Genomic DNA, 22,510 nt, shown 5'->3' with positions numbered 1-22,510 from the left:
TGATTATTCAAGACCTTGTTGGTGAGGAGAAGGATTTTAAATTCTATTCTAGATTTAACAGGGAGCCAATGAAGAGAAGCCAATATGGGAGAAATCTGCTCTCTCTTTCTAGTCCCTGTCAGTACTCTAGCTGCAGCATTTTGGATCAGCTGAAGGCTTTTCAGGGAGCTTTTAGGACAGCCTGATTATAATGAATTACAGTAGTCCAGCCTAGAAGTAATAAATGCATGAATTAGCTTTTCAGCATCACTCTGAGAAAGGATGTTTCTAATTTTAGAAATATTGCACAAATGCAAAAAAGTGGTCCTACATATTTGTTTAATATGTGCATTGAAGGACATATCCTGGTCAAAAATGACTCCAAGATTTCTCACAGTGTTACTGGAGGCCAAAGTAATGCCACCCAGAGTAAGTATCTGGTTTGACACCACGTTTCTAAGATTTGTGGGGCCGAGTACAAGAACTTCAGTTTGGGATGGCTGTAGCTCAGGAGGTAGAGCAGGTCACCTACTGATTGGAAGGTCAGTGGTTCGATTCCTGGCTACTCCAGGCTGCATGCCAATGTATCCTTGGGCAAGATACTTAACCCCAAATTGCTCTCTGACACAACCGTTGGAGTGTGAATGTTAGATAATTGAAGCACTTAATGACTTAATCATGGAAGTGCTTGTATGAATGGGTGTGCATGGGTAAATGTGTTGAGTGCTCAGACTGAGTAGAAAAGCGCTATATAAGAACTAGTCCATTTATCTGAATTTAGAAGCAGGAAATTAGAGGTCATCCAGGCCTTTATGTCTTTAAGACATTCCTGCAGTTTAACTAATTGATGTGTGTCATCTGGCTTCATTGATAGATAAAGCTGAGTATCATCTGCATAACAATGAAAATTGATGCAATGCTTTCTAATAATACTGCCTAAGGGAAGCATGTATAATTTCTCTGTATTATTGTAGGGTCTTTACCCACAATACAAAGCGCCTTGAGGCGACAGTTTTTTGTGATTTGGCGCTATATAAATAAAATTGAATTCAATTGAATTGAATAATGTAACTAGAATTGGTCCTAGCACAGAACCCTGTGGAACTCCATAATTAACCTTAGTGTCTGAAGAAGTCTCCCCATTTACATGAACAAATTGGAGTCTATTAGATAAATATGATTCAAACCACTGCAGTGCAGTACCTTTAATACCTATGGCATGCTCTAATCTCTGTAATAAAATGTTATGGTCAACAGTATCAAAAGCTGTACTGAGGTCCAATAGGACAAGTACAGAGATGAGTCCACTGTCAGAGGCTGCAAGAAGATTATTTGTAACCTTCACTAATGCTGTTTCTGTACTGTGATGAATTCTGAAACCAAGACGAGATAATCGACCTCACTGGGAGCAGAGTTTAGGTAGCAGTTCTGCACTGTATTGGCACATGGTGTCATGGTCCTGGGCCGGTGGCCCAGTGTTTATGTTCATGTATAGTTCTGTTTTATTATGGTGTCTGTCTCCCCATACTGATGTGGTGTTCCTATGTGTTTAATCTCTGTGTACTCTGTTTGGTTCTTTCAGCCAGCTGTAGCGCCAGCTCACTCCCAGCCTCCGCTCAGTCCCTGTCAGCTGTAGTGCCAGCTCCCTCCCAGCCTCCGCTCAGTCCCTGTCAGCTGTAGCGCCAGCTCCCTCCCAGCCTCCGCTCAGTCCCTGTCAGCTGTAGCGCCAGCTCCCTCCCAGCCTCCGCTCAGTGCCTGTCAGCTGTAGCGCCAGCCTCTGCTCAGTCTCCATCTCTGTCAGCTCCTGTAGCTCTCCCTCGCCCTCAGTCTCCATCTCTGTCAGCTCCTGTAGCTCTCCTTCGCCCTCAGTCAGCTCCAGCTCTGTCAGCTCTCCGTCCACTCCAGTCTCAGTCAGCTCTGGTAGCTCTCCCTCAGTCCACAGTGTCAGTTGTTTCAGTTCCCCCAGTGTCAGCTTCAGTCCCCTTAGCTTCCCCAGTGTCAGCTTCCCCTCAGTAAGGTTCCCAGTCAGGGTCCCGGTCAGGTTCCACGTCTGGTTCCCTGTCAGTCTCAGCAGCTTCCCTGTCTCAGTCCCAGTCTCTCCCGTCGGCTGCTGTAGAGCCTCTAGTCTCTCAGTCAGAGGCCCAGTCAGCTCAGCCAGGGCCCGTGTTGGAGGGTCCTGCTCGGTTCGGGCCCCCTGCTCTGTCTCTTCGTTGCCGCCGCTGGGGGCCCGGTCGGCCTCCTGTCTCGTCTCGCCGCCGCCGCTGGGGGCCCGGTCGGCCTCCTGTCTCGTCTCCTCATCGCCGCCGCTGGGAGCGCGGTCGGCCTCCTGTCTCGTCTCCTCATCGCCACCGCCGCTGCTGGGAGCGTGGTCGGCCCCCTGAACTGTCAGTTTTCCGCTGTGGATATCCCAGCAGACCCCCTGAACTGTTTTGCCACTTTCGCCTGGTCTTTGTTTGGACTGTTTTCCCCCCTGCCGAGTGCTATTTTTAGGCCCGAGCCTCCTGAAGGGATCGGCGAGGAGCCTATTGTATTCGCTCGCGCGAAAAACGAAAAAGGGTCAAAGTCGAGCGCAAAGCGCTCGACTTTGACAACGGACCCTCAAACAAGGTAGGCCAGGTCGAACGCTTCTCGAAAACGTATATATGGGGGTGAATGGAGCAGCCCATAATTGAAATCGTTAGCGTCATCAGCTAGCTTGCGCGACGAAAGTGGGTCAATGACGAGCGCAACGCGCTCGTCATTGACCATGGACCTCACGACAACGTGGGTCGTGTCGAGACGTTTCCGAAAACGTATATATGAAGGTGACTGGAAAACGCCTAATTGGAATCGTTAGAATTTTTCTTCTTTTTCTTCTTATTATTATTATTAGGCCCGAGCCTCCCGAAGGGATCGGCGAGGAGCCTATTGTATTCGCTCGCGCGAAAAACGAAAAAGGGTCAAAGTCGAGCGCTTTGCGCTTCTCGAAAACGTATATATGGGGGTGAATGGAGCAGCCCATAATTGAAATCGTTAGCGTCAGCAGCTAGCTTGCGCGACGAAAGTGGGTCAATGACGAGCGCGACGAGACGTTTCCGAAAACGTATATATGAAGGTGACTGGATTGGCGCATTATTGGAATCGTTAGAATTTTTCTTCTTTTTCTTCTTCTTATTATTAGGCCCGAGCCTCACGAAGTGATCGGCGAGGAGCCTATTGTATTCGCTTGCGCAAAAAACGAAAAAAGGTCAAAGTCGAGAAAACTGGTTGAGATGGGGGTTGAGACGTCTGGGAAGGGAGCTCAGGACAGCACTGTAAGCGGGGGAAAGTTGGTGACGTAATCCACCTCCTCTGTTCAATGATGGTTGTTCACAGTGGACATAGATGCTTCTTTCACTCCTCTTTCAAACCATCTGTCTTCCCTGTCCAAAATGTGAACATTGGCATCCTCAAAAGAGTGCCCTTTCTCCTTCAGATGCAGATGTACAGCTGAGTCTTGTCCTGTTGTTATGGCTCTTCTATGTTGTGCCATTCGTTTGTGAAGAGGCTGTTTGGTTTCTCCAATGTAGAGGTCCAAGCGCTCTTCACTGCACTGAACAGCATACACTACATTGCTGATCTTGTGTTTGGGGGGGTTGTCCTTGGGATGAACCAGTTTTTGCCTTAGGGTGGGACTTGGTTTGAAGTATATTGAGATGTCATGCTTGGAGAAAATTCTTCTGAGTTTCTCTGACACATATGGGATGACAATGTTGTTCCTCTTGTCCTTCTTATTCTCTGTAGTTTGTGTTTGGCCTACATTCCTGTGCATCTTAGCTGATTTCATGAAAGCCCAGTTGGGGTAACCGCGTGTTTTGAGGGCTTTCTTAATGTGTGTGTATTCCTTTTGTTTCCCTTCTGCCTTGGAGGGAACACTTTCTGCCCGGTGTTGTAGGGTCCTGATCACCCCAAGTTTGTGTTCCAGAGGGTGGTGGGAGTCAAAAAGGAGATACTGGTCTGTGTGTGTGGGCTTCCGGTAAACTTCAGTGTTGAGGCTTCCATCTTCCTCGATGAGCTCCAGAGACTACTATGACCTAGATGACTGAGAATCTACACAAACAAGGATGGGAAACGTGTTTGTGTCCAACTAAGTTCACCTGGTCCTTCTTATCCTGTCTGCTGGTATCTGTTCTTCCTGTTATTTCCTTGTGGGGGGCTTTGGCTTACCCAACCTTGTGCAGGATATTTTCTGGGTATGAAAGTTCCTCAGACTTCTCCTGGCAGGTGTTGACTGCACTTGTGTTCACACTGAGATGGCTCTCAGACCTGCAGTGGGTACATGTTGGTGTTTTTCACTGGTAATGTTGTAATTTGAAATGCATTGTCTTTCTAAACCTCACCAAAAGTAAAGGTAACAGTAAACAAGACACCTCACCTGTGCTGACACACTCTTTAAATCAGAAACATCAACTTTAGAATCACCACCTGTGTGACATGTATAGATTAGGTCATGAACCAGTTATTAACTATGTATTTAGTAAGTAAATGAGTAATAATTGAGGTTTAATTAACTATTAACTTTATAACCTGTTTGAAGCTCCAAGCAGGTTTGAATGCTGACATTTAGTAAGAATCATAAAGCAGATGATGGATTTTAGTTTGATTTCTTCATCACTGCAGAGCTTCTGCAGGTGAGTGCAAGTAAGTCAGGCTCTGTGCTGTTTACATCCACCTTTAAACAATCACCTGACTTTATTTTAATCTTCATGAATCACACTCATTTGGATTTCAAATCTTCCACTGCCTTCATCATCCTTATCATGATTGCACCAGCTGCTCCTCCTCCTCCTCCCATATGGCTGATCGCTCCTTCAGATAATTGTCCGGTCAGCAGTGATTCGGTCATTGTGAGGAGCTCCAGCTGCACACACTCACAGAAAGCAGGAAAACACATCTCTGTGGCCAGAGAATCAATGCTGATCAATATAGATCAGCTGATGGGCTGGTATGTGTTCCAGAATTCAGAGTGCGTGACAATAGAAATAGGCAGTAGACTCTCACACTGATGTTTCTACTGTTCCTGTACTGCCACCTGCAGGACAAACATGTCAGCTGGAGGCGTGAATACAGTTTTGAACCAGCTTTATTCACAAAGCCTCAGATGACACACAACAAACCAACCTTCCAATGAACTCCAGCAATGAAACAAAAATTTAAACAATGAAAGGTGAATAAATAAATCAGGTATCACATGTCACCCACGTGCTGAAACAAGCCCAGAAAATTTTCTCCATCAGAACCAGACCAGAGAAAGATCTCACCATCTCTCTCATCTCTTCTTCGCTGTGTGTATATATATATATATATATGTATATGTGTGTGTATGTACATACATATACTTTATTTTTGATTAGATTATTTATTTAGTATTTTTCTCTTTATTTTCATTCCTTTCTGGTAGTCTTATTTCTACATCACTGCTGCAGTTCCTCCAAATTTAATCTGAGCCTATAGCAACAAAATCTCGTTATAATGCGCACTGTATGGTGCAATTTTGAATGACAACAAAGTTTGTCTATGTCTAAAACTGTATTTATATAGCGCCTCTCAAGACAGGTGTCACAAAGTGCTTCACAACAGGACAGAGAATAATAAAAACAATTAAACAAATGCCAAGCTAAAAAGATGAGTTTTTAAAAGACCTTTAAAACACATCAATGAGCCCGCCACTCTAAGATGGACAGGGAGAGAGTTCCAGAGATGGGGAGCCACTGAGGCAAAAGCTCTGTCTCCTTTCGTTTTCAGTCTTGTAGAATGTACAGCCAGTAGTCCCTGATCACATGATCACAGTGATCTAGAAGGGGTATATAAGTGAAGGAGTTCACTAATATAAAATGGGGCTTGCTCGTGAAGAGCTCTATTAGTAAGGACTACAATCTTGAACTGTATTCTAAATTTCACAGGGAGCCAGTGTAACTGGAACAGAAGCGGAGTAATGTGAGAATATTTGGAAAATTTAGTCAGAAGCCTAGCAGCAGCATTCTGAACAGCCTGTAGATGCTCCAGGGAATGTTTGCCAAGACAGGTAGACAATGCATTACAATAGTCCAGACGTGAGGATATAAATGCATGAATAACCATCTCAAGTTCTGAATGAGATATGATGGAGGTAAGCTTAGCAATATTCCTAAGGTGGAAGAAACAAGAGTGCGTCAAAGATTTAACATGAGTGTCAAGCATAAAAGCAGAATCAAAGGTTACCTAAAGGTTCCTAATAGAAGGATTAACAAATTTAGCAAGAGGACCAAGGGTTACCATTATATTCGAAACAGATCTATCCGGAGCACAGATCAGGATTTCAGTTTTGTCCTTATTGAGTTGAAGAAAATTGTCGGCTAGCCAGCTTTTAATGGATTAAGATCAGGAAGGCAGCAGGTCCAGATGGAATCAGCTCCAGACTGCTCAGGGATTGTGAAGACCAGCTCTGTCAGGTGGTCCTGCATGTCTTCAATCTGAGCCTGAATCTGGAGAGGGTTCCTGAACTGTGGAAGACTTCCTGTATAGTTCCAGTGCCAAAGATCACATGCCCCAGGGAGTCCAACTACTACAGACCTGTGGCCCTGACCTCTCATCTCATGAAGACCATGGAAAGGCTCATCCTGCACCACCTTCGCCCACTGGTGAGCTCAGTGCTGGACCCTCTGCAGTTTGCCTACCAGCCCGGCATCGGGGTGGACGATGGCATCATCCACCCGTTGCACAGATCCCTCTCTCACCTGGAGCAGGCGGGGAATACTGTGAGGGTCATGTTCTTTGACTTCTCCAGTGCTTTCAACACCATCCAGCCTGCACTGCTGGGAGGGAAGCTGGAGGGAGCCGGAGAGGACAGGCAGCTGACTGCATGGACCATCGTCTATCTCACCAACAGACCACAGTATGTAAGCTGCCATGACTGTGTGTCTGATGTGGTAGTCTGCAGCACGGGGATGCCGCAGGGCATGGTCCTCTCACCCTTTCTGTTTAGTCTGTACACTTCAGACTTCAGGAACAACTCAGACTACTGCCACCTACAGAAGTTCTCAGATGATACAGCCATCATCGGATGCGTATCAGATGGGAACAACAAGAAATACAGGGGGGTCATCAGTGACTTTGTTGGCTGGTGTGAGACCAACACTGTCCAAATCAAGGCCAGCAAGATGAAGGAGATGGTCATAGACTTCAGGAGGAAGCCACCCCCTACAGCACCGGTGGACATCCAGGTAAAGGACATGGAGACAGTGGTCTCTTACAAGTACCTGGGTGTTCACCTCAACAACAAGCTGGACTGGACTAAAAACACAGACATCCTGTATAAGAAGGGCCAGAGTCGACTCCACCTGCTGAGGAGATTGAGGTCCTTCTGTGTCTGCAGGACTCTGTTAAAGACTTTTTATGACTCAGTGGTAGCATCTGCCCTTTTCTATGCAGTGGTCTGCTGGGGGGGTGGATGCACCAAAAGGGACAGGAGCAGGATTGACAAACTGGTGCGGAGGTCTAGCTCTGTGCTGGGATGTCCTCTGGAGTCTGTGAACGAGAAGATGCCTTGAGAGACATTTTCCTTGCTGCCAGGGGGGTGTTACCTTTCCCAGCACTACCACAGACAGACTGGTGGTTTATCGAGACAAAGAGTCTGGGTTATGGGTCTGTGGTGGTAGGATACAGATATTTAGAGAGGACAGAGCTGCAGTTCCCATCATACCTTATGATGCCTGGGTGTCAACACTGGTGGGTCGAGAAGCACACAATGCTGTGCATAATGGGGTTGCTGGAACCCTGCTGAGGATGAGGCAGAAAGCCTGGGTTGTGAAAGTAAAATAAAGTAAACTATTCTTCACAGGGATGTTAGGAGGCTCATCGTCTTACTGCCTATAGAAGAACGGACAGAGAGTCAAGCCAGAAGGGGAATAAAACTGAAGGCTCACCAAATATGACAACAGAACTGCCGACCTCCCCTGTGGATTATGGAAAGATCGAGTGGGAAAGAAGAAAGAAGGGAAATGGAAAGAAAAAAAGAAAAGACACTTGCTGTAAAGAATGATAATCAGAAGAAAACATGGCGGAACTGTGGAGTGTTTATGCTACACGGACCATAAAGAGGGACGGACAATGACTGCAGTATCAGTAGCGGCAGACGAGGTAAACGCAATGCAAGCAGAGTTCGGTGTATGGCAGGCCATTTTAACATAAAATCGGATTCACCACACTTACATTCCAGATATCTGAAATTGATTTATGACTAGATGTATTAGTAAATTAAGATATCGCTAATTATGTTTTGACTAGACAAAATACATATTTGAGATATCTCTAATTACATTCTGACTAGTCGAAATTACGTCAGATTTACCATTGAGTTGAATGGCAGCTTGAATTCAAGATATCTTCAATGAATTACTGACTATCTGAAACTCACATTTCAGATATCTACAATTAAATTATGACTAGTCATAATTCTAATTAAAGATATCTTAAATAACATCATATTTCAAGATATCCTAAATGTATTTTTAGATAGGCGATAAATAGTTTTGACTAGAAGCAGCGGCTCTACTCTGAGCGACCTCCTGGATGGCCGCACTCCTCACCTTATCTCTAAGGGAGAGGCCAGCCACCCTTCGAAGGAAACTCATTTCTGCCACTTGTATTTGTGATCTTTTTCTTTTGGTCACTACCCAAAGCTTGTGACCATAGGTGAGGGTAGGAACGTAGATCGACCGGTAAATCGAGTACTTCGCTTTTACACTAAGCTCCCTCTTCACCACAACAGACCGGTGCAGCGTCCGCATCACTGCAGAAGCAGCCCCGATCCGTCTGTCGATCTCCCGCTCCCTTCTCCCGTCACTCGTGAACAAGACCCCAAGATACTTAAACCCTCCACTTGGCACTCCACCCTTTTCCAGCTGAGGACCATGGGCTCAGACTTAGAGTGCTGATTCTCATGCTGGCTGCTTCACACTCGGCTGGGAGCCATTCCACTGCGAGCTGGAGGCCACCCCCTGATGAAGCCAACAGGACCGCATCATCTACAAAGAGCAGAGATGAGACTCTGAGGCCACCAAGGAAGAAGCCATAAAAATTATGAACAGAATCAGTGACAAAGGGCAGCCCTGACGGAGTCCAAAACCCACAGGAAACAAATCCGACTTATTACTGCGGTTGGTTCAGCGGTGAAAACTCCGACGTACAGGCAGCAAGCTGTGGGATACAAGAATAGCCACCCCAGCTCGCCGCCTCTCATCGAGGGCAACTCCAGACTGAAACAGAGTCCAGCCCTTCTCCAGGAGACTGGTTCCAGAGCCCAGGCCATGCGTTGAGGTGAGCCCAACTATATCTAGCTGGTATTTCTCAACCTCGTGCACTAGCTCAGGCTCCTTCCCCACCAGAGAGGTGACATTCCATGTCCCAATAGCCAGTCTCGAAAGCCGGGGATCGGTCCGCCAGGGCCTCCGCCCTCGGCCACCACCTGACACACACTGCACCCGACCCCTATGATGCCTCCTGTGGGTGGTGGGCCTACAGGAGGGTGGGCCTACAGGAGGGTGGGCCCATGTAACCTATTCGGGCTGCACCCGGCCGAGCATCACGGGCTAATGCCCAGCCACCAGATGCTGTCCCTTGAGCTCCCTCCCCAGGCCTGGCTCCAGGGTGGGGCCCCCGTAACCCTATCCCAGGTAGGGTAAACTGTTCCTTTGCTGTTACAAATTCAATTCAATTCAATTCAATTCAATTCAATTCAATTTTATTTATATAGCGCCAAATCACAACAAACTGTCGCCTCAAGGCGCTTTGTATTGTGGGTAAAGACCCTACAATAATAGGGGTCTTCTAATGAATTACAGATATCTTGAATTAGACAGCTTTTCTATTTAAGATATCTTAAATTCACATTCTGACTAGTCAGAATGATGTTTGAGATATATTGAATTACGGAGCATTTTGGCAGAATGTTTAAAAGGCAGTTTGTTAAAACAGCCTGCCATAAAATCAGAGATTCTGTGCAGATTTCTTAAGCAGTCTTTAAGTACATGATTCTCACGCTCTCCGCATATCCCATACTGAGGAGCTCTTAATATATATTGTTGTATTTTTTTACAATTTTGTCCACAACAGCCAGCACCATCTCAGCCACCTGAAATTCTACACAGGCAATTGTTTGGGGGCTTACATGCAATCATTAAATTCAGATAGCTAAAACATAATTTTGACTAGGCATAATTATGTTTGAGATATCTTAAATTGTAATTACGGATGTGTGACCTGTGAAATGACGAATCTGGTGACGTCATTTGAGATATCTTGAAAGGAATTTTGACTTGTCAAAATGTAATTGAAGATACATTGAATTATTATTCTTACTAGTCAGAATGTAATTGCAGATATCTTAAATTACCATTCTGGATAGTCAAAATGTAGTTTTGTCTAATCAAAATGCAGTTTTAGATATCTGAAATGTAATTATGGATAGTCAGACAAACTGATTTTATGTTAAAACAGCCTGCCATATTCAGTGTCACTTTTGAACAGTGATCCACTTGGGTGGCAAACTTGTGCAGAGCAAGATACATCTACAAACAAGCAGAGAGGCAGCCGGGAAGGCAGAGACTTTAATATAATGAGACTTTACTGCTGGATTGTTTGCCTTTGGTATTAGCCTTAGCTTAGCCACCGGGTCATTTGTATTCTGGCACGACTCATTAACACCTGTTTGTTGTTGGCTACCCTGGAAAAAATATTGTATTGTTGTTATGTAATCTTGTCAATGTTTAGCATATCATGTGTCAGTTTGATGGTTGGAACAATTTCTGTATTGTGATTTTTAACTGATGGATTTGGTGAAGTTACCTAAGCTAAACAGTAATAAAACAGAGCTCTTTGTTTGTGGCTCCCAAAGCCCTACCTCAGATATTCGGAGACCTACTCATCAACATAGATAGTTCCCCCATCTCACTTTCACCATATGTTCATGACTTGGGTGTCGTCTTAGACTCCACACTTTAATTCAAGAATCATATTAAATCAGTAAACAGCCTTTTTCCACTTTATGAACATGTCTAGATTCCGGCATCTACTTACTGATTGTATAGCAGAGACATTTATAGATGCCGTTGTCACCACCCAGCTGGACTACTGCAATGGGGTCTTGTTTGGGATCTCTGGCAAAGCCCTGGACAGGCTCCAGTATGTCCAGAATTCAGCTGCCAGACTTCTAACCTGCACTAAGGTCTGGCAACACATCACCCCCACCCTTATTAAGCTACATTGGCTCCCAGTAAGGTCTCGCATTGTGGACACGATCCTTCTCCTCACTTACAAATCCCTCAATGCTCAATGGCCGCTCAGTATTTGTCCGACCTCTTGCACCCATACAAACAGTTTTTTTCTCTCTCATTGTTCAGTGTTCTTGGGTTTCGTGAAATCTAAGTTATTATTATTCTTATTATTTTCTCCAGTGTGGTTCAGCAAATAAAGCTGTATTATCTAGGTTCATGTCCAGTCTCCTGGGATGTGGCCCAATCCTGTCTCCCACACAATGTTTCATGACTTCATGGAATGGGTTTTCATGGCTGAGCAGCTGCATCCAAGCCTTACATCACCAAGCAAAATGAAAAGTGTCGAATGCAGTGGTGTAAAACACGCCGCCCCTGGACTCTAGAGCAGTGGTGGCGTGTTCTTGGAGTGATGAATCACACTTCTCCATCTGCCAATCTGATGAATGAGTCTGGGTTTGGTGGTTGCCAGGGGAACAGTACTTGTCTGACTGCATTGTGCCAAGTGTAAAGTTTGGTGGAGTGGGGGGTTGTGGTGTGGGTTTTTTTTTTTCAGGAGTTGGTGCTCGGCCCCTTAGTTCCAGTGAAAGGAACTCTTAATGCTTCAGCATACCAAGACATTTTGGACAACTTCATGCTCCCAACTTTGTGGGAACAGTTGGGCATGGCTTCTTTCCGTTCCAACATGACTGCACACCAGTGCACAAAGCAGCTCCATTAAGACATGGATGAGCCAGTTTGGTGTGGAAGAACTTGACTGGCCTGTACAAAGTCCTGACCTCAACCTGATAGAACACCTTTGGGATGAATTAGAGTGGAGACTGTGAGCCAGGCCTTCTCTCCAACATCAGTGTCTGACCTCACAAATGTGCTTTTGGAAGAATGATCAGAAATTCACATAAATACTCCTAAACCTGCAGAAAGCCTTCCCAGAAGAGTTGAAGCTGATATAGCTGCAAAGGGTGGGCCCACATCATATTAAACCCAATGGATTAAGAATGGGATGTTACTCAGGTTTGTATGCGAGTGAATACTTTTGGCAGTATAGTGTATATACCCACAGACACGAGTCATTTTACATTAATATATTTTATTTATTTCATAGCCAAACCAAAATAAAACTGGATCAAAGTGAAATCGAGTTGGGATTAAATCAGGAAAGCAGTTAATGTTTTGTGCTTCTGTACTATCATCCAATAAAAACACAAGGAACAGATCAAATATGAAAAAGAACAAAATACATAAAGTCTGACCTAACAAACCCAAGCAATCAGACAGTACCTGCTGAACGCAAACATTTTTTTTCTTCTGTTGGCTCTAAAAATAAATTATTCTCCAAAAGGTTTTCCACCTTAAATTAGAAAAAGTTTGTTCTAGTAATGTGTCAATCATGATTTACTAGAACTCGTCATGTCGTAGTAACGCCTCGCCGAAGTCAGTCACCTGACTTCCAACAAACACGTCATATTTGTCAAGGATTTCCTTCTTGCTTAGTTTTCCATCCTGAAAACATAAAAATCAGGTGTTAAACAGACAATCAGGTAAACAAGAAGCTCTGTCTTAAATTCAGCCTCACCTGGTTGGTGTCAGACTCATGCAGCAGGTGTCTGGCTTCAGCTTCAGCGTGGTCGTAGTCAGATGGAAGAATCCAGTCCATTGTCTCCTCTTTGTCCATCTTCCCATCATTGTTTTTGTCTCTGAACTCAGAAAACTGCTGACGTTCAGTCGCCACCCACTCCGGTTCTTTCTCACCGTCATCTGAAGTGTACATGTCACCTAGAGATGAGAGGAAATAATGAAAATTTAGAGAGAAACTTAAATCTGTTATTAGTTTGGCTATAGTCTGTTTTTATTTGCAGATACACACTCATCCACCTAATGAGCACTCTGATGCTCTTTAGATAACCACAGTCAGGAAGTGCTGCAGTTTGTGCAGGGCCAGGCTAAACTCCACACAAAATGCAAAATAAAAGTTTGTCAGTTTTCAGCAGAGAGCTCAACACTGTGCTGCCCCCTGCTGGCTGAAGTCAGACATCACAAACAGCGTTCATAGCTTCAGGTTTTCATCAGTAACTCCTCCTTCAGACCAAAACTGTTCTGCTTCTTCTGGATCCATGACACAGCTGGAGTCTGTCTGTCTTTATGGTTAATTTCAAACTCCTTTTCACTCACTAAGAAAGGAGGAGGGGTAACAACCTTCTTCCTGAACTCCTGACCTTCAGATCAGCTGCTCTCACTTCATGTTTCTTCCAACCTTCCTGCCAAAAAAAAAAAAAAACATGACAGTGCTCAGTGTGTTTTCCTTACCGATGTACTCCTTCAGGTCAATGAAGCCATCTCCATTCTTGTCAATATCTTCGATTGTTTCCTGTGACAGCAAGAACAGTTAAACATTTAAAATGAAACAGCATTTTGCATGACATCATGAATGACATCAGTCTCACCTGCACTACGATGTCCTTCATGTATTCGTGTTCTTCAGGATGAAGAAAAGCAGTAAACTCTTTCTTGTCTGCAATGAGGTCTCCGTTCCTGTCTGCGACTCTGAATCGCCTCTCGTCCCTCCACATCATGTGGGTGTAGTTATACTCTGATTCTGTCTGAGGGTCGTCTGAAGGTCATCAATCAGAGAATTGATCAGATCAGTTTCAGCACTATAACACTTACCAAAGAAGACATAATAACTACAGAGTCCTGACCCAGATAACTGCCGTACGTGACGTTCTTATACTCATCCCAGCTGATCTGACCATCGCCGTTCAGGTCAAAGTCTTTCCACTGATGCTCCACGCTCTCATAAATGTGTTTCCTCTGAGCATTTTTGATCCAAACTTTCAGCTCCTCCTCAGACACGAAACCATCGTGGTTAATGTCAATTTTATTCACGATGATGCTGCAGACAGATGGAGTTATCAAGGCTCAAACTGAGTTTATTGCAATGAACTAAACTAAAAATGAAAAAATAAACATGTTACTGAGCTGGAATAAAAATAAAAACTAGATTTTAGAAAGCTCAAAACTAACAGAAACCATATTGTGTGCTTACAAAACAGAAATAAATAAATCCAGAAAATGTCTTTATTTTCAATTTTATTTGGTTTTCATAAAATCTGTAAACACAGCTTGCTTTAAAGGTTCATCTGTCCACTGACACGGTTAGCTGTTTGTGCTGTATTAAAATGACTGCTCTGAACCTACAGAAAATACCCTGCATAGCATAATAAAGAAATACTGAAACACATAAAAACTACTGAAATCATCTTAATACAAACATCTGAAACTTTAAAGCCTCTGGCTCAAACACTGAACATCTTTCATAATGTGTAAAAACTCAAACTCAAAAACCACAAAAATGAGCTTCAGCTTGATCAATCTGTATTCATGAAAACCACCTTCAGTTTCCTGAAGCAAAATCAAATATACTGAATAAAAACCTAAAGCATTTGTAGCCCTTAAAGAAAACTTGTTGAACCACATCTGGATGTTCAAAGCAGGAAACACGAATATTTCCACTTAAACTCTTAAAAATGTTTACAGGAGGGCTAATGCTGCCTCTGTAAGTGCAGGACGCTCTCAAAACAGAGATTTTTCATCTCAGCAGGTTCACTTCCTGGTTAAATAAAGGTTAATTACAATAACAGTTGAGGTACAATGACTTACAGATAAAGGCCTGTTGTGATCTTGGGCCATTGGCCCAGTGTGTTAGCTCCTTTTTGTGTAGTTCTGTTTTTGTAGTATTTTTCAGGTTTTGTTTCTTAGTTTTTCTCACTGTTTAGATTCTCAGTTTTTTGTAGTTTTGTATTTCAACTTTGGGTTTAGTTATTGCTTTTCATTCTGTTTTCCTTGGTCCTTGTCTTCCTGTATCTCTGTGTTCTTGCCTTCCCTGTGTCTTAACCCCTTTCAGTGTTTAGTCTCCCTTTCCGTGGTTTCCTTGTGTTTGGTGTTTGGGTTCCCTCTGTGTGCCAGTCCTCTGTGTTAAGTCAGCGTGCGTCTCGTTTGGTCACTTCCTGCTTTATTTTGACAGTTCTGTGTTCCCTGTGTTTTGTGTTGTTTTGCTTCCTCTGTGTTATTAGTTTCATTGGTTTCACCTGTTGTTCCCTGTTGTTTCCACTTGCCCTGATTACCTAGTGTGTGTATTTAAGCCCTCAGCTCTTCTCTGTTCTTTGTTGTGTTGTTGTCTGTGTTTCTCCCCCTTAGCTGTGTGTTCCCCAGTTTAACGCTTTGATTTTTCTTTTCTCCCAGGCTTGGTGTTTTACGATTTAGTGTAGCCTTGGTTGAGGCTGGTTTTTGTATTTTGTGTTTTTGTACCTTTGTGCTTTCAGCAAATAAGGCTGTTTTGAGTTTAGCTTTGTCTCGCATCTTGCATTTGGGTCCATCCCTTCCTGCCACACAGCCCACATATGACAAGGCCTTTTTCTATTGCAAAAGATTAAACGGTTAAATGTGCTCTGTAATGTGATGACTCTGTCAGTGACCACAAAACTTTTCTTCCTCTTTGCATTTAATGTTTAAATATTTAATATTTAATCCCATGTCTGCAGGAACATTAACAGTGCTGAGCTGCTGGAAAAAAAGCTCCTGGTGTGTTACAACCTGAAGTGACTCGACAAGTAAAAATACTTGTTTCCTCATCCTCAGTATGATGCAACTACAGGAAATCTTTATAATTTTTTTTCAGAGTCTCTGAAGTTCTCTTTCTTCTCTGAGGAACCTGAGTCCTTTACAATATTCAGAGATTCTGCTCTGGTTTTACTTTAACATAAAGTTTGAGTCTACATTGTTGAAGGGGGAATCTCTCCTCTTCATCAAACATAAATACCTCACAAGGGTTAAAATCTGCTGAACTTACCCAAGTCTGCGTTTGCTTTCCTCTGGAGGAAGCTGGTCGAAGGTTTTAGCTTCATCTCTTCCCAGAAAAGCTTCGTGGTCGTAGTCAAAGTTTTTATTGTCGTTGTGCTCAAGTTCACTCAGAGGCTCTTCATGATGAACCCGATTCTTCCTCTCTGTGGGTTTACTGCTGCTGCAGACCACGCAGAGGACAAAGAACACAAGAACCAGACGGATCATCCTGGAACACTGAAACATGGACACAGCTTCATCATGCAACAGAAATAAAACTTAAATCTAAAGCTTTAAATGAGCTCAGATACATTTGAATTAAATTCACACCATGAACATTTTTACTATTAGTTTCCTTTGATCACATAAAGTAAACTGTTGGAAATATGAGTTTATCTCAGGCAAAATGTTTCCATCAGAAAAACTGTTAATATATCAAATCACATTATTCTCTGTAATATAAATGTTACGCTGTGCACACACATTAGAGTCAGGCATTCTGCAAAAATCTGCCAAGCATGAACTCCATAAATTAAAGTGATTCAGTTTAAAGTCAGACACAAAGTTTGAACTTTGATTCTCCTCTTTGGGTCCATGGATCATATTTATAAAACTGCAGTTTTACTGAAACTCGCTCCATATGCTTAGAACTCTGAGCCTCACTCTGACCTTCTTTGGTCAAAACTTGAGCTCTTCTGTCAGAACTATCAGAAACCAAACAAAACTATCACAGCCATCAAACCTCACATCTCACCGGAACCCTCTCAGACAGCTCACCTATCACCTGTGCGCGTGCTGCTCGTACACCTGGTCTCAGCGGCTCTTCTCCCTTAGCGGACAGACCATCACTCACTCCGGCCCCGCAGAGCCGTTTCCGAGCCTCGGCAACCAATCAGGCACCGCCTCAAACTCTTCATCCCATCTGATTGGTCCACCTCAACCAGAGATCGCGCTTGGTTGATGATGTCAGAGGGGTGCTGTTCTTGCATATGCTTCTCATTGGTTGTGCTTCACGCGAGGAAAAAAAAGAGCCGTTCATGCCACGTCCGCAGAACCGAAACTCTTCTTCCTCCTCCTCCTCAGTGGCGGGGTAAAACGCAGTGAAATAAACCCTTCGAGGGGCCGGGCAGAAGAAGTTTTAGAAAAACTGAACTTCAGCTCCTCAAGGTATTCATAAAAACGCCTTGGGCTCATTCATATTTATATTGCAATTATATTATATACGCATTCATTTATTAATCATAAAAATGAACGTAAACCTTCAGATTACAGTGAAAATCACAAAGTACAAACAAGGCCTCATTTTTATGAGTTGTTCGTGTGTGTGTGTGTGTGTGTGTGTGTTTAGAAGCTTTTATCTCTATGCATTTTCTGCTAGAAACATGAAAATATAGATCCCAGCCCGCATCTGCAGCATCTCTGTGTTCATGTCAGTAACCACCAAGATGCTTGTCTTTAATTACATTAGTGCTGGCCGGTTCCTTAATTACCCAGGTCGAATCTTGAATCATGAGTCCGAGGTCTCCATTAATCCAGGTCATATGAGTCTTCTGACTAACTGCTAATTACAAAAGGCGAGTGAGTGAGGGCGGACAATGAAGTAGTGGATTCACCGGAAACACCACTGTCTCAGGTGATTTAGCTGAACCGGGTCACTGACTTCACTCCAGTCAGTGATTTAAGAAAATGTTAAATATCCCAGTAAAATAATAACTTAAATACATCAGTTTTCATTGTGTGCCTGATTTTATGCACATGTTATTATCATTTGCATATTTACTCTTTTTCTACTTAGTTGTTTTTGTTAATTTAGCTATTTAAAGTATTTAATTTTTAGTCTATTCAAATTTGCACACTGCAGTTTTTGCTACTTACTTTTGCACATCTGGCATTCTTTTTTTCTATTTGGCTGGTCCACATTTAACATATTTTAATTTTGGTTATCTTTTTAATTTTTTGTAATTGCACATTTTCCAGATTTTTTCAATTTGTTATTTGTGTTTAAGTCTTGTCTTTTGCTGTGTGAAAAGTAAATTAAAATATAATGTAAAATAAAAATGTGTAACCTCATTAATGTTATGCTGGACGACTGAAGAAGATAACATTGCAGGGGCCCTTTTTCCATCGACCAGGTGCCAGTGCCAGTATTTGAACCATTCAGCGGTTTGTTCACCGCGAACGAACTCGATTCTCGGCCGAAAAATGGGTTCAACTCGGCCCCGAAAGCTAGCTGGTCTCGAACCAAGAATGTGTGACGCAAACGGCAGAAGGGTGTGACTCTGCCAACGTAAAGTTTTCTACCGCTATTTCACTGCATGGTCTGTATTACATGAGAAAAGCGATGCAATTTTCATGGCTGTGAATTAGGTTGGGCCCTAAGGTTGAACTTGCTGCTTTGTATCAGTTCATATCACAGATAAAAGAACGCAAAGTGCGCACTTGTCATCTTGCTCTAATCGCTGTCTGTGTTTCCCTCTGTGCTGCACACAGATGCTGCAGTAGTTTGGTTTGGACAATAAAATATGCTCGCAGCACAAAAAAAGGGGAGTGTGTTCTCCCACGTTTGTATCCTTCGGCTTCCATGTCCAGACGAGGACCCGCCCACACTCATAGGATCAGTTCACAAAGCGCGGTGGAAACGCGTGCCCGTTCTTAAGCGTTTCGCTGTTTCATTTAAACCGACACCAGCACTGGCACGAGCACCGGCACCTCGGCGGTGGAAACGTAGTATGTGACAGGAGTCCACAGTGAACCACAAGTTTTGAGACAAATTTCATGCTGCATTCAAGTCCTACTGAAACACTTGGACATCTGGGTTTTCTCTATTATTTTTTTAAAATAATGTGAACACTTCTTTTTCTAAATGAACAGAGCAATTCACAACCCGTCTACTAAGTGTTATGTTTGGAAGTCAGTAGTACAAAGCAGTAACATGAGTAGGCAAGGACTCCTTTTAACAGGGTTTATACAGGAATCCTAGAGTTCAATTTAATACCTATTTTTACTACCTCTAAAATATTTTTACTACCAGCACAAAATCGAGCAACAGCCTTTTTCTGGGTGGCGGTGGATTCACAGCACTAAGCCATGTAAGATGATAGCCCATCTCTCACCAAAGACAAAACTTTATCCCACTTACTTGACGGTGTAACTGTGACTTTGTCTTGACTAAGACCTCATACACATTAATATTCCAAACACATTTCAAGAAGACTTAGGAAATTTGTTTTTTTAAGAATATAAACAAAATACAATGAAATTCACGTTTCACAAGCTGATAATGTATTTTCCAATAGACTATTGGAATACTGGTTTGCTGCTGAGGTGTGACGGCAAGTGCAGTTGCAGTGCTTTGTGTAGCACCAAAAACGAAATAGGGATCTGCTCCCTGTGTGTGCGAATCCACTGCTGGTGAATGGTGGATGCTTGGTGTGATTTGATCGCTGTCACACCGTTCCAGGTCAAATTTATATTTTTTCTGCACACTTTACAAAACGCTTCTCGATCATTCCCCATAACTGGCTTAACCTCTGGAATCCAGGGTATATTTCGCCATTTTTCATTGCTTTTGGTTTTAGCTTAATAGTTGACCTTAGAAACTGTTTACCTTGCCTTGTTTGGTATCATTTTTTTCAGCACAACTTCATGTGTGTAACTGTATAGTTATTCTTTCATTTTGACATAATGTATTAACACATTGGACTTATAATCATGTAGCCGGGTGGCAAAATGGGGTGGAGGATGTTTTCCCTTTTTTTGGCCACTAGTGGGCAATGTGGGTTTTCCCAGGAACTTTCTTGGGGTTGTGAAGGTCGTAGTAGAAGGGGGAGGGAGGCTATAAATACTTCCATGGGAAGTAGGAAGTTGTTTTCACTCTGCCTGTCTAAGCTCAAGCAGAAGGCCACACCTGAGGTTTCTGGGGAAAGCACTTCTGAGGTAAATTTACCTGTGTTATGGCAACTGCTCATGTGAAGTTTAGGTCAGGTGTATCCTGTTTTAGTAAGTGTTATTTATTTTGGGGATATTGTAATGTTTATTTGGTTTGGCCATGTTCCCAGGCTGGTTGGTGCAGCAAAAAGTCAGATGACTTTGCAGGCGTGAAGGGATGTGGACCATGTGTTTTGGTGACTGTTTATGGTATTTCTTTTTGGTTACTTTTTCCTGTTTATTTATTTCATGTTTCTTTTCGTTGAAGTTTGATTAAACTGCTTCTTTTGTTTCTTGTAGATTTGGAGATTTATTTTCATAGGTGCATTTGTGGGTAGGCCTCGAAACAGTGCACCTTGGGTTAGTATTGTGTACATTTTATTTTATTTTGTGTATTATTTTGGGGATTCTTTTGTGATTGATGTTTTTGTGTTTCTGTTAATACAGGAAACTAGACCATTGCAGTTGTTAGTGCACTCAATCACAGGTTGTCTTTTATGAGTTTTTATGGTTGTTTTAAGAGTGAGTTGTTCAAATAAAGAGCTTTATTTTCGTGTTTTGTCTTGAGCTCTTTGGCCAGACACCACAATCACATAAACACATAAAATCCAAGTAGAAAAAGTTAGAATTTTTTTTTTTTTTTAACTGTAAAAATCACAAACATGCTTAACGAAGTATTTTTACAACATAAAATGCAAATATAAGTTGTAAATTCACATTAAAATACAGGAAAGGCCTCAGGCTTTTTTCTGTACAACTATTTGCAGAGCAATCAGGACTCACATTAAGATACTAGACAAATTATTTATGCCACCTCAAAATACAGTTTCTGTCCTCCACAAGACTGAGGGACACATCACATGCCAGTAATGTTGTCTTTTACCACTTTACCCATTATGTTAAAAAAAAAATCTGTGATTATGAACACTCACAATTCTGGTGGATTAAACTTTCTTGATTTTACTACCCTCAACATCTTTAAAATAAATTGGATAAAGCAGTTTTTACACAATCCCACATCTATCTGGAACTTTATACCTAAGCATATCTTTTCTGCCATTGGAGGCCTTCAATACGTTCTATTATGTGATTATAAAATAGAAAAACGTCCCCTCATCCTGTCAAACCTCCATAAGCAAATGCTGTTGGCATGGTCATTAATCTATAAACATTATTTCTCTCCACATAGATGCTTCATTTGGAATAACCAGTATATTAGATACAAAAGCAAATCGTTGTTCTTTAATATGTGGTTTGATAATAACAAAATTTTAGTAACCCAGTTAAATGAAAATGAAACCCTTTAAATTATACGGAGTTTCTTCAGAAGTATGGCATTCCTGTTACCCCAAAAGAACTTGCGATTGTAATGGATGCAATACCCTCTCGTATTTTGATGCTATTAAGAGGAGGTGAAAAACCTGCTTGTGTATCTTGTCTTGATCCCACTTTAACTTCAGTGGGCCATATTTGTTTTTCTATTGCATCCAAAAACAACCGTAATATTAGATCACTATTTCAAAAAGATATCACCACTACTCTCACAGTGACTCAGTACTGGTCTGGTATGGTCGGTGATCTGAATTGGTGTAACGTGTGGAATCTTCCGTACAGATATTTGCTGACAAAGTGAGGGAAGTGTCTTATAAGCTAATTCATAGATATTATCTGGCCAAGCATTACTTGTTGAAGTTTAAGAAAGATATGTGTGAACTGTTCTTTGTGTGAAACTGAACCTGAAACTGTAAAACACCTGTTCTGGGAATGTCACTTTACTGCCACCTTCTGGTCAGATGTAATCCGTTTAGAATAGAATAGAATAGAATGCCTTTATTGTCATTATACAGGATGTACAATGAGGGCCACTCCTGTTCAGTGCCATGTAACAGAAAATCAAACTCTCTAAAATGAAAATAAAAATATTATAAAAATATTATAATCTAGTATAATCAATATGATCAAGAGATATACAGAAAATAAACAATGTGTAAAATATACAAAAAATAGAATGTATAAAAATATATACATACATACCTACATTGGTGCATCTGTACATTAAGATGAAGATAGACTCAGAATTTTCTTTAAGTTGGAACAGTGTATTGTTTGGCTTCCACAATGTCAAAAGTATAAAACAAAAAGAATTATACATCATAAATCTGATAATTACAGGGAAATATATACATAAAGGGAAATTTAGTCACTCAAAGCCCTCTTCCTTAGTATTTCAAAAGGAAATTGAACAATACAATAAATAGTATTTCGGACTCAACTAATAAGAAAGCTATTAAAACCTATAATGTGTGCTCCTTATTTGATATATTTCTTTGTAAACCCCCTGGATAATGTCTGTTTCTTTATTTCTGCTCAAATGTGTATTAATAACTTTGTATGATTAATTTATTTCAATAAAGTTTTAAAAAAATTAATAAATAAAAAAAAAATACCCAAAAAACCCCCGAACATTAGGCGGTTGCAACACTGCGCATGTGCACAGC

At 42.1% G+C, this 22,510-nt stretch overlaps 1 protein-coding gene across 1 annotated transcript; it reads right to left on the bottom strand.

The window, feature by feature from the left end:
- Positions 1-12,355: 12,355 nt before the first annotated feature.
- On the bottom strand, positions 12,356-16,971 carry calua (calumenin a). The gene is made up of 7 exons (XM_030720189.1): positions 16,863-16,971; positions 16,096-16,322; positions 13,946-14,139; positions 13,691-13,857; positions 13,554-13,614; positions 12,823-13,022; positions 12,356-12,749 (listed from the first exon to the last, which is right to left on the bottom strand). The coding sequence occupies exons 2-7, from the start codon at positions 16,311-16,313 to the stop codon at positions 12,645-12,647; spliced, it is 945 nt and encodes a 314-aa protein (XP_030576049.1). The 5' UTR covers positions 16,314-16,322; positions 16,863-16,971; the 3' UTR covers positions 12,356-12,644.
- Positions 16,972-22,510: the final 5,539 nt, after the last annotated feature.

This window comes from Archocentrus centrarchus, chromosome 23 (assembly GCF_007364275.1).
Source record: "Archocentrus centrarchus isolate MPI-CPG fArcCen1 chromosome 23, fArcCen1, whole genome shotgun sequence".
In the NCBI taxonomy this organism is placed as follows: Eukaryota; Metazoa; Chordata; class Actinopteri; order Cichliformes; family Cichlidae; genus Archocentrus; species Archocentrus centrarchus.
Note: the sequence above shows the minus strand (reverse complement) of the source record. Positions and strands in the feature narration are given on the sequence as shown.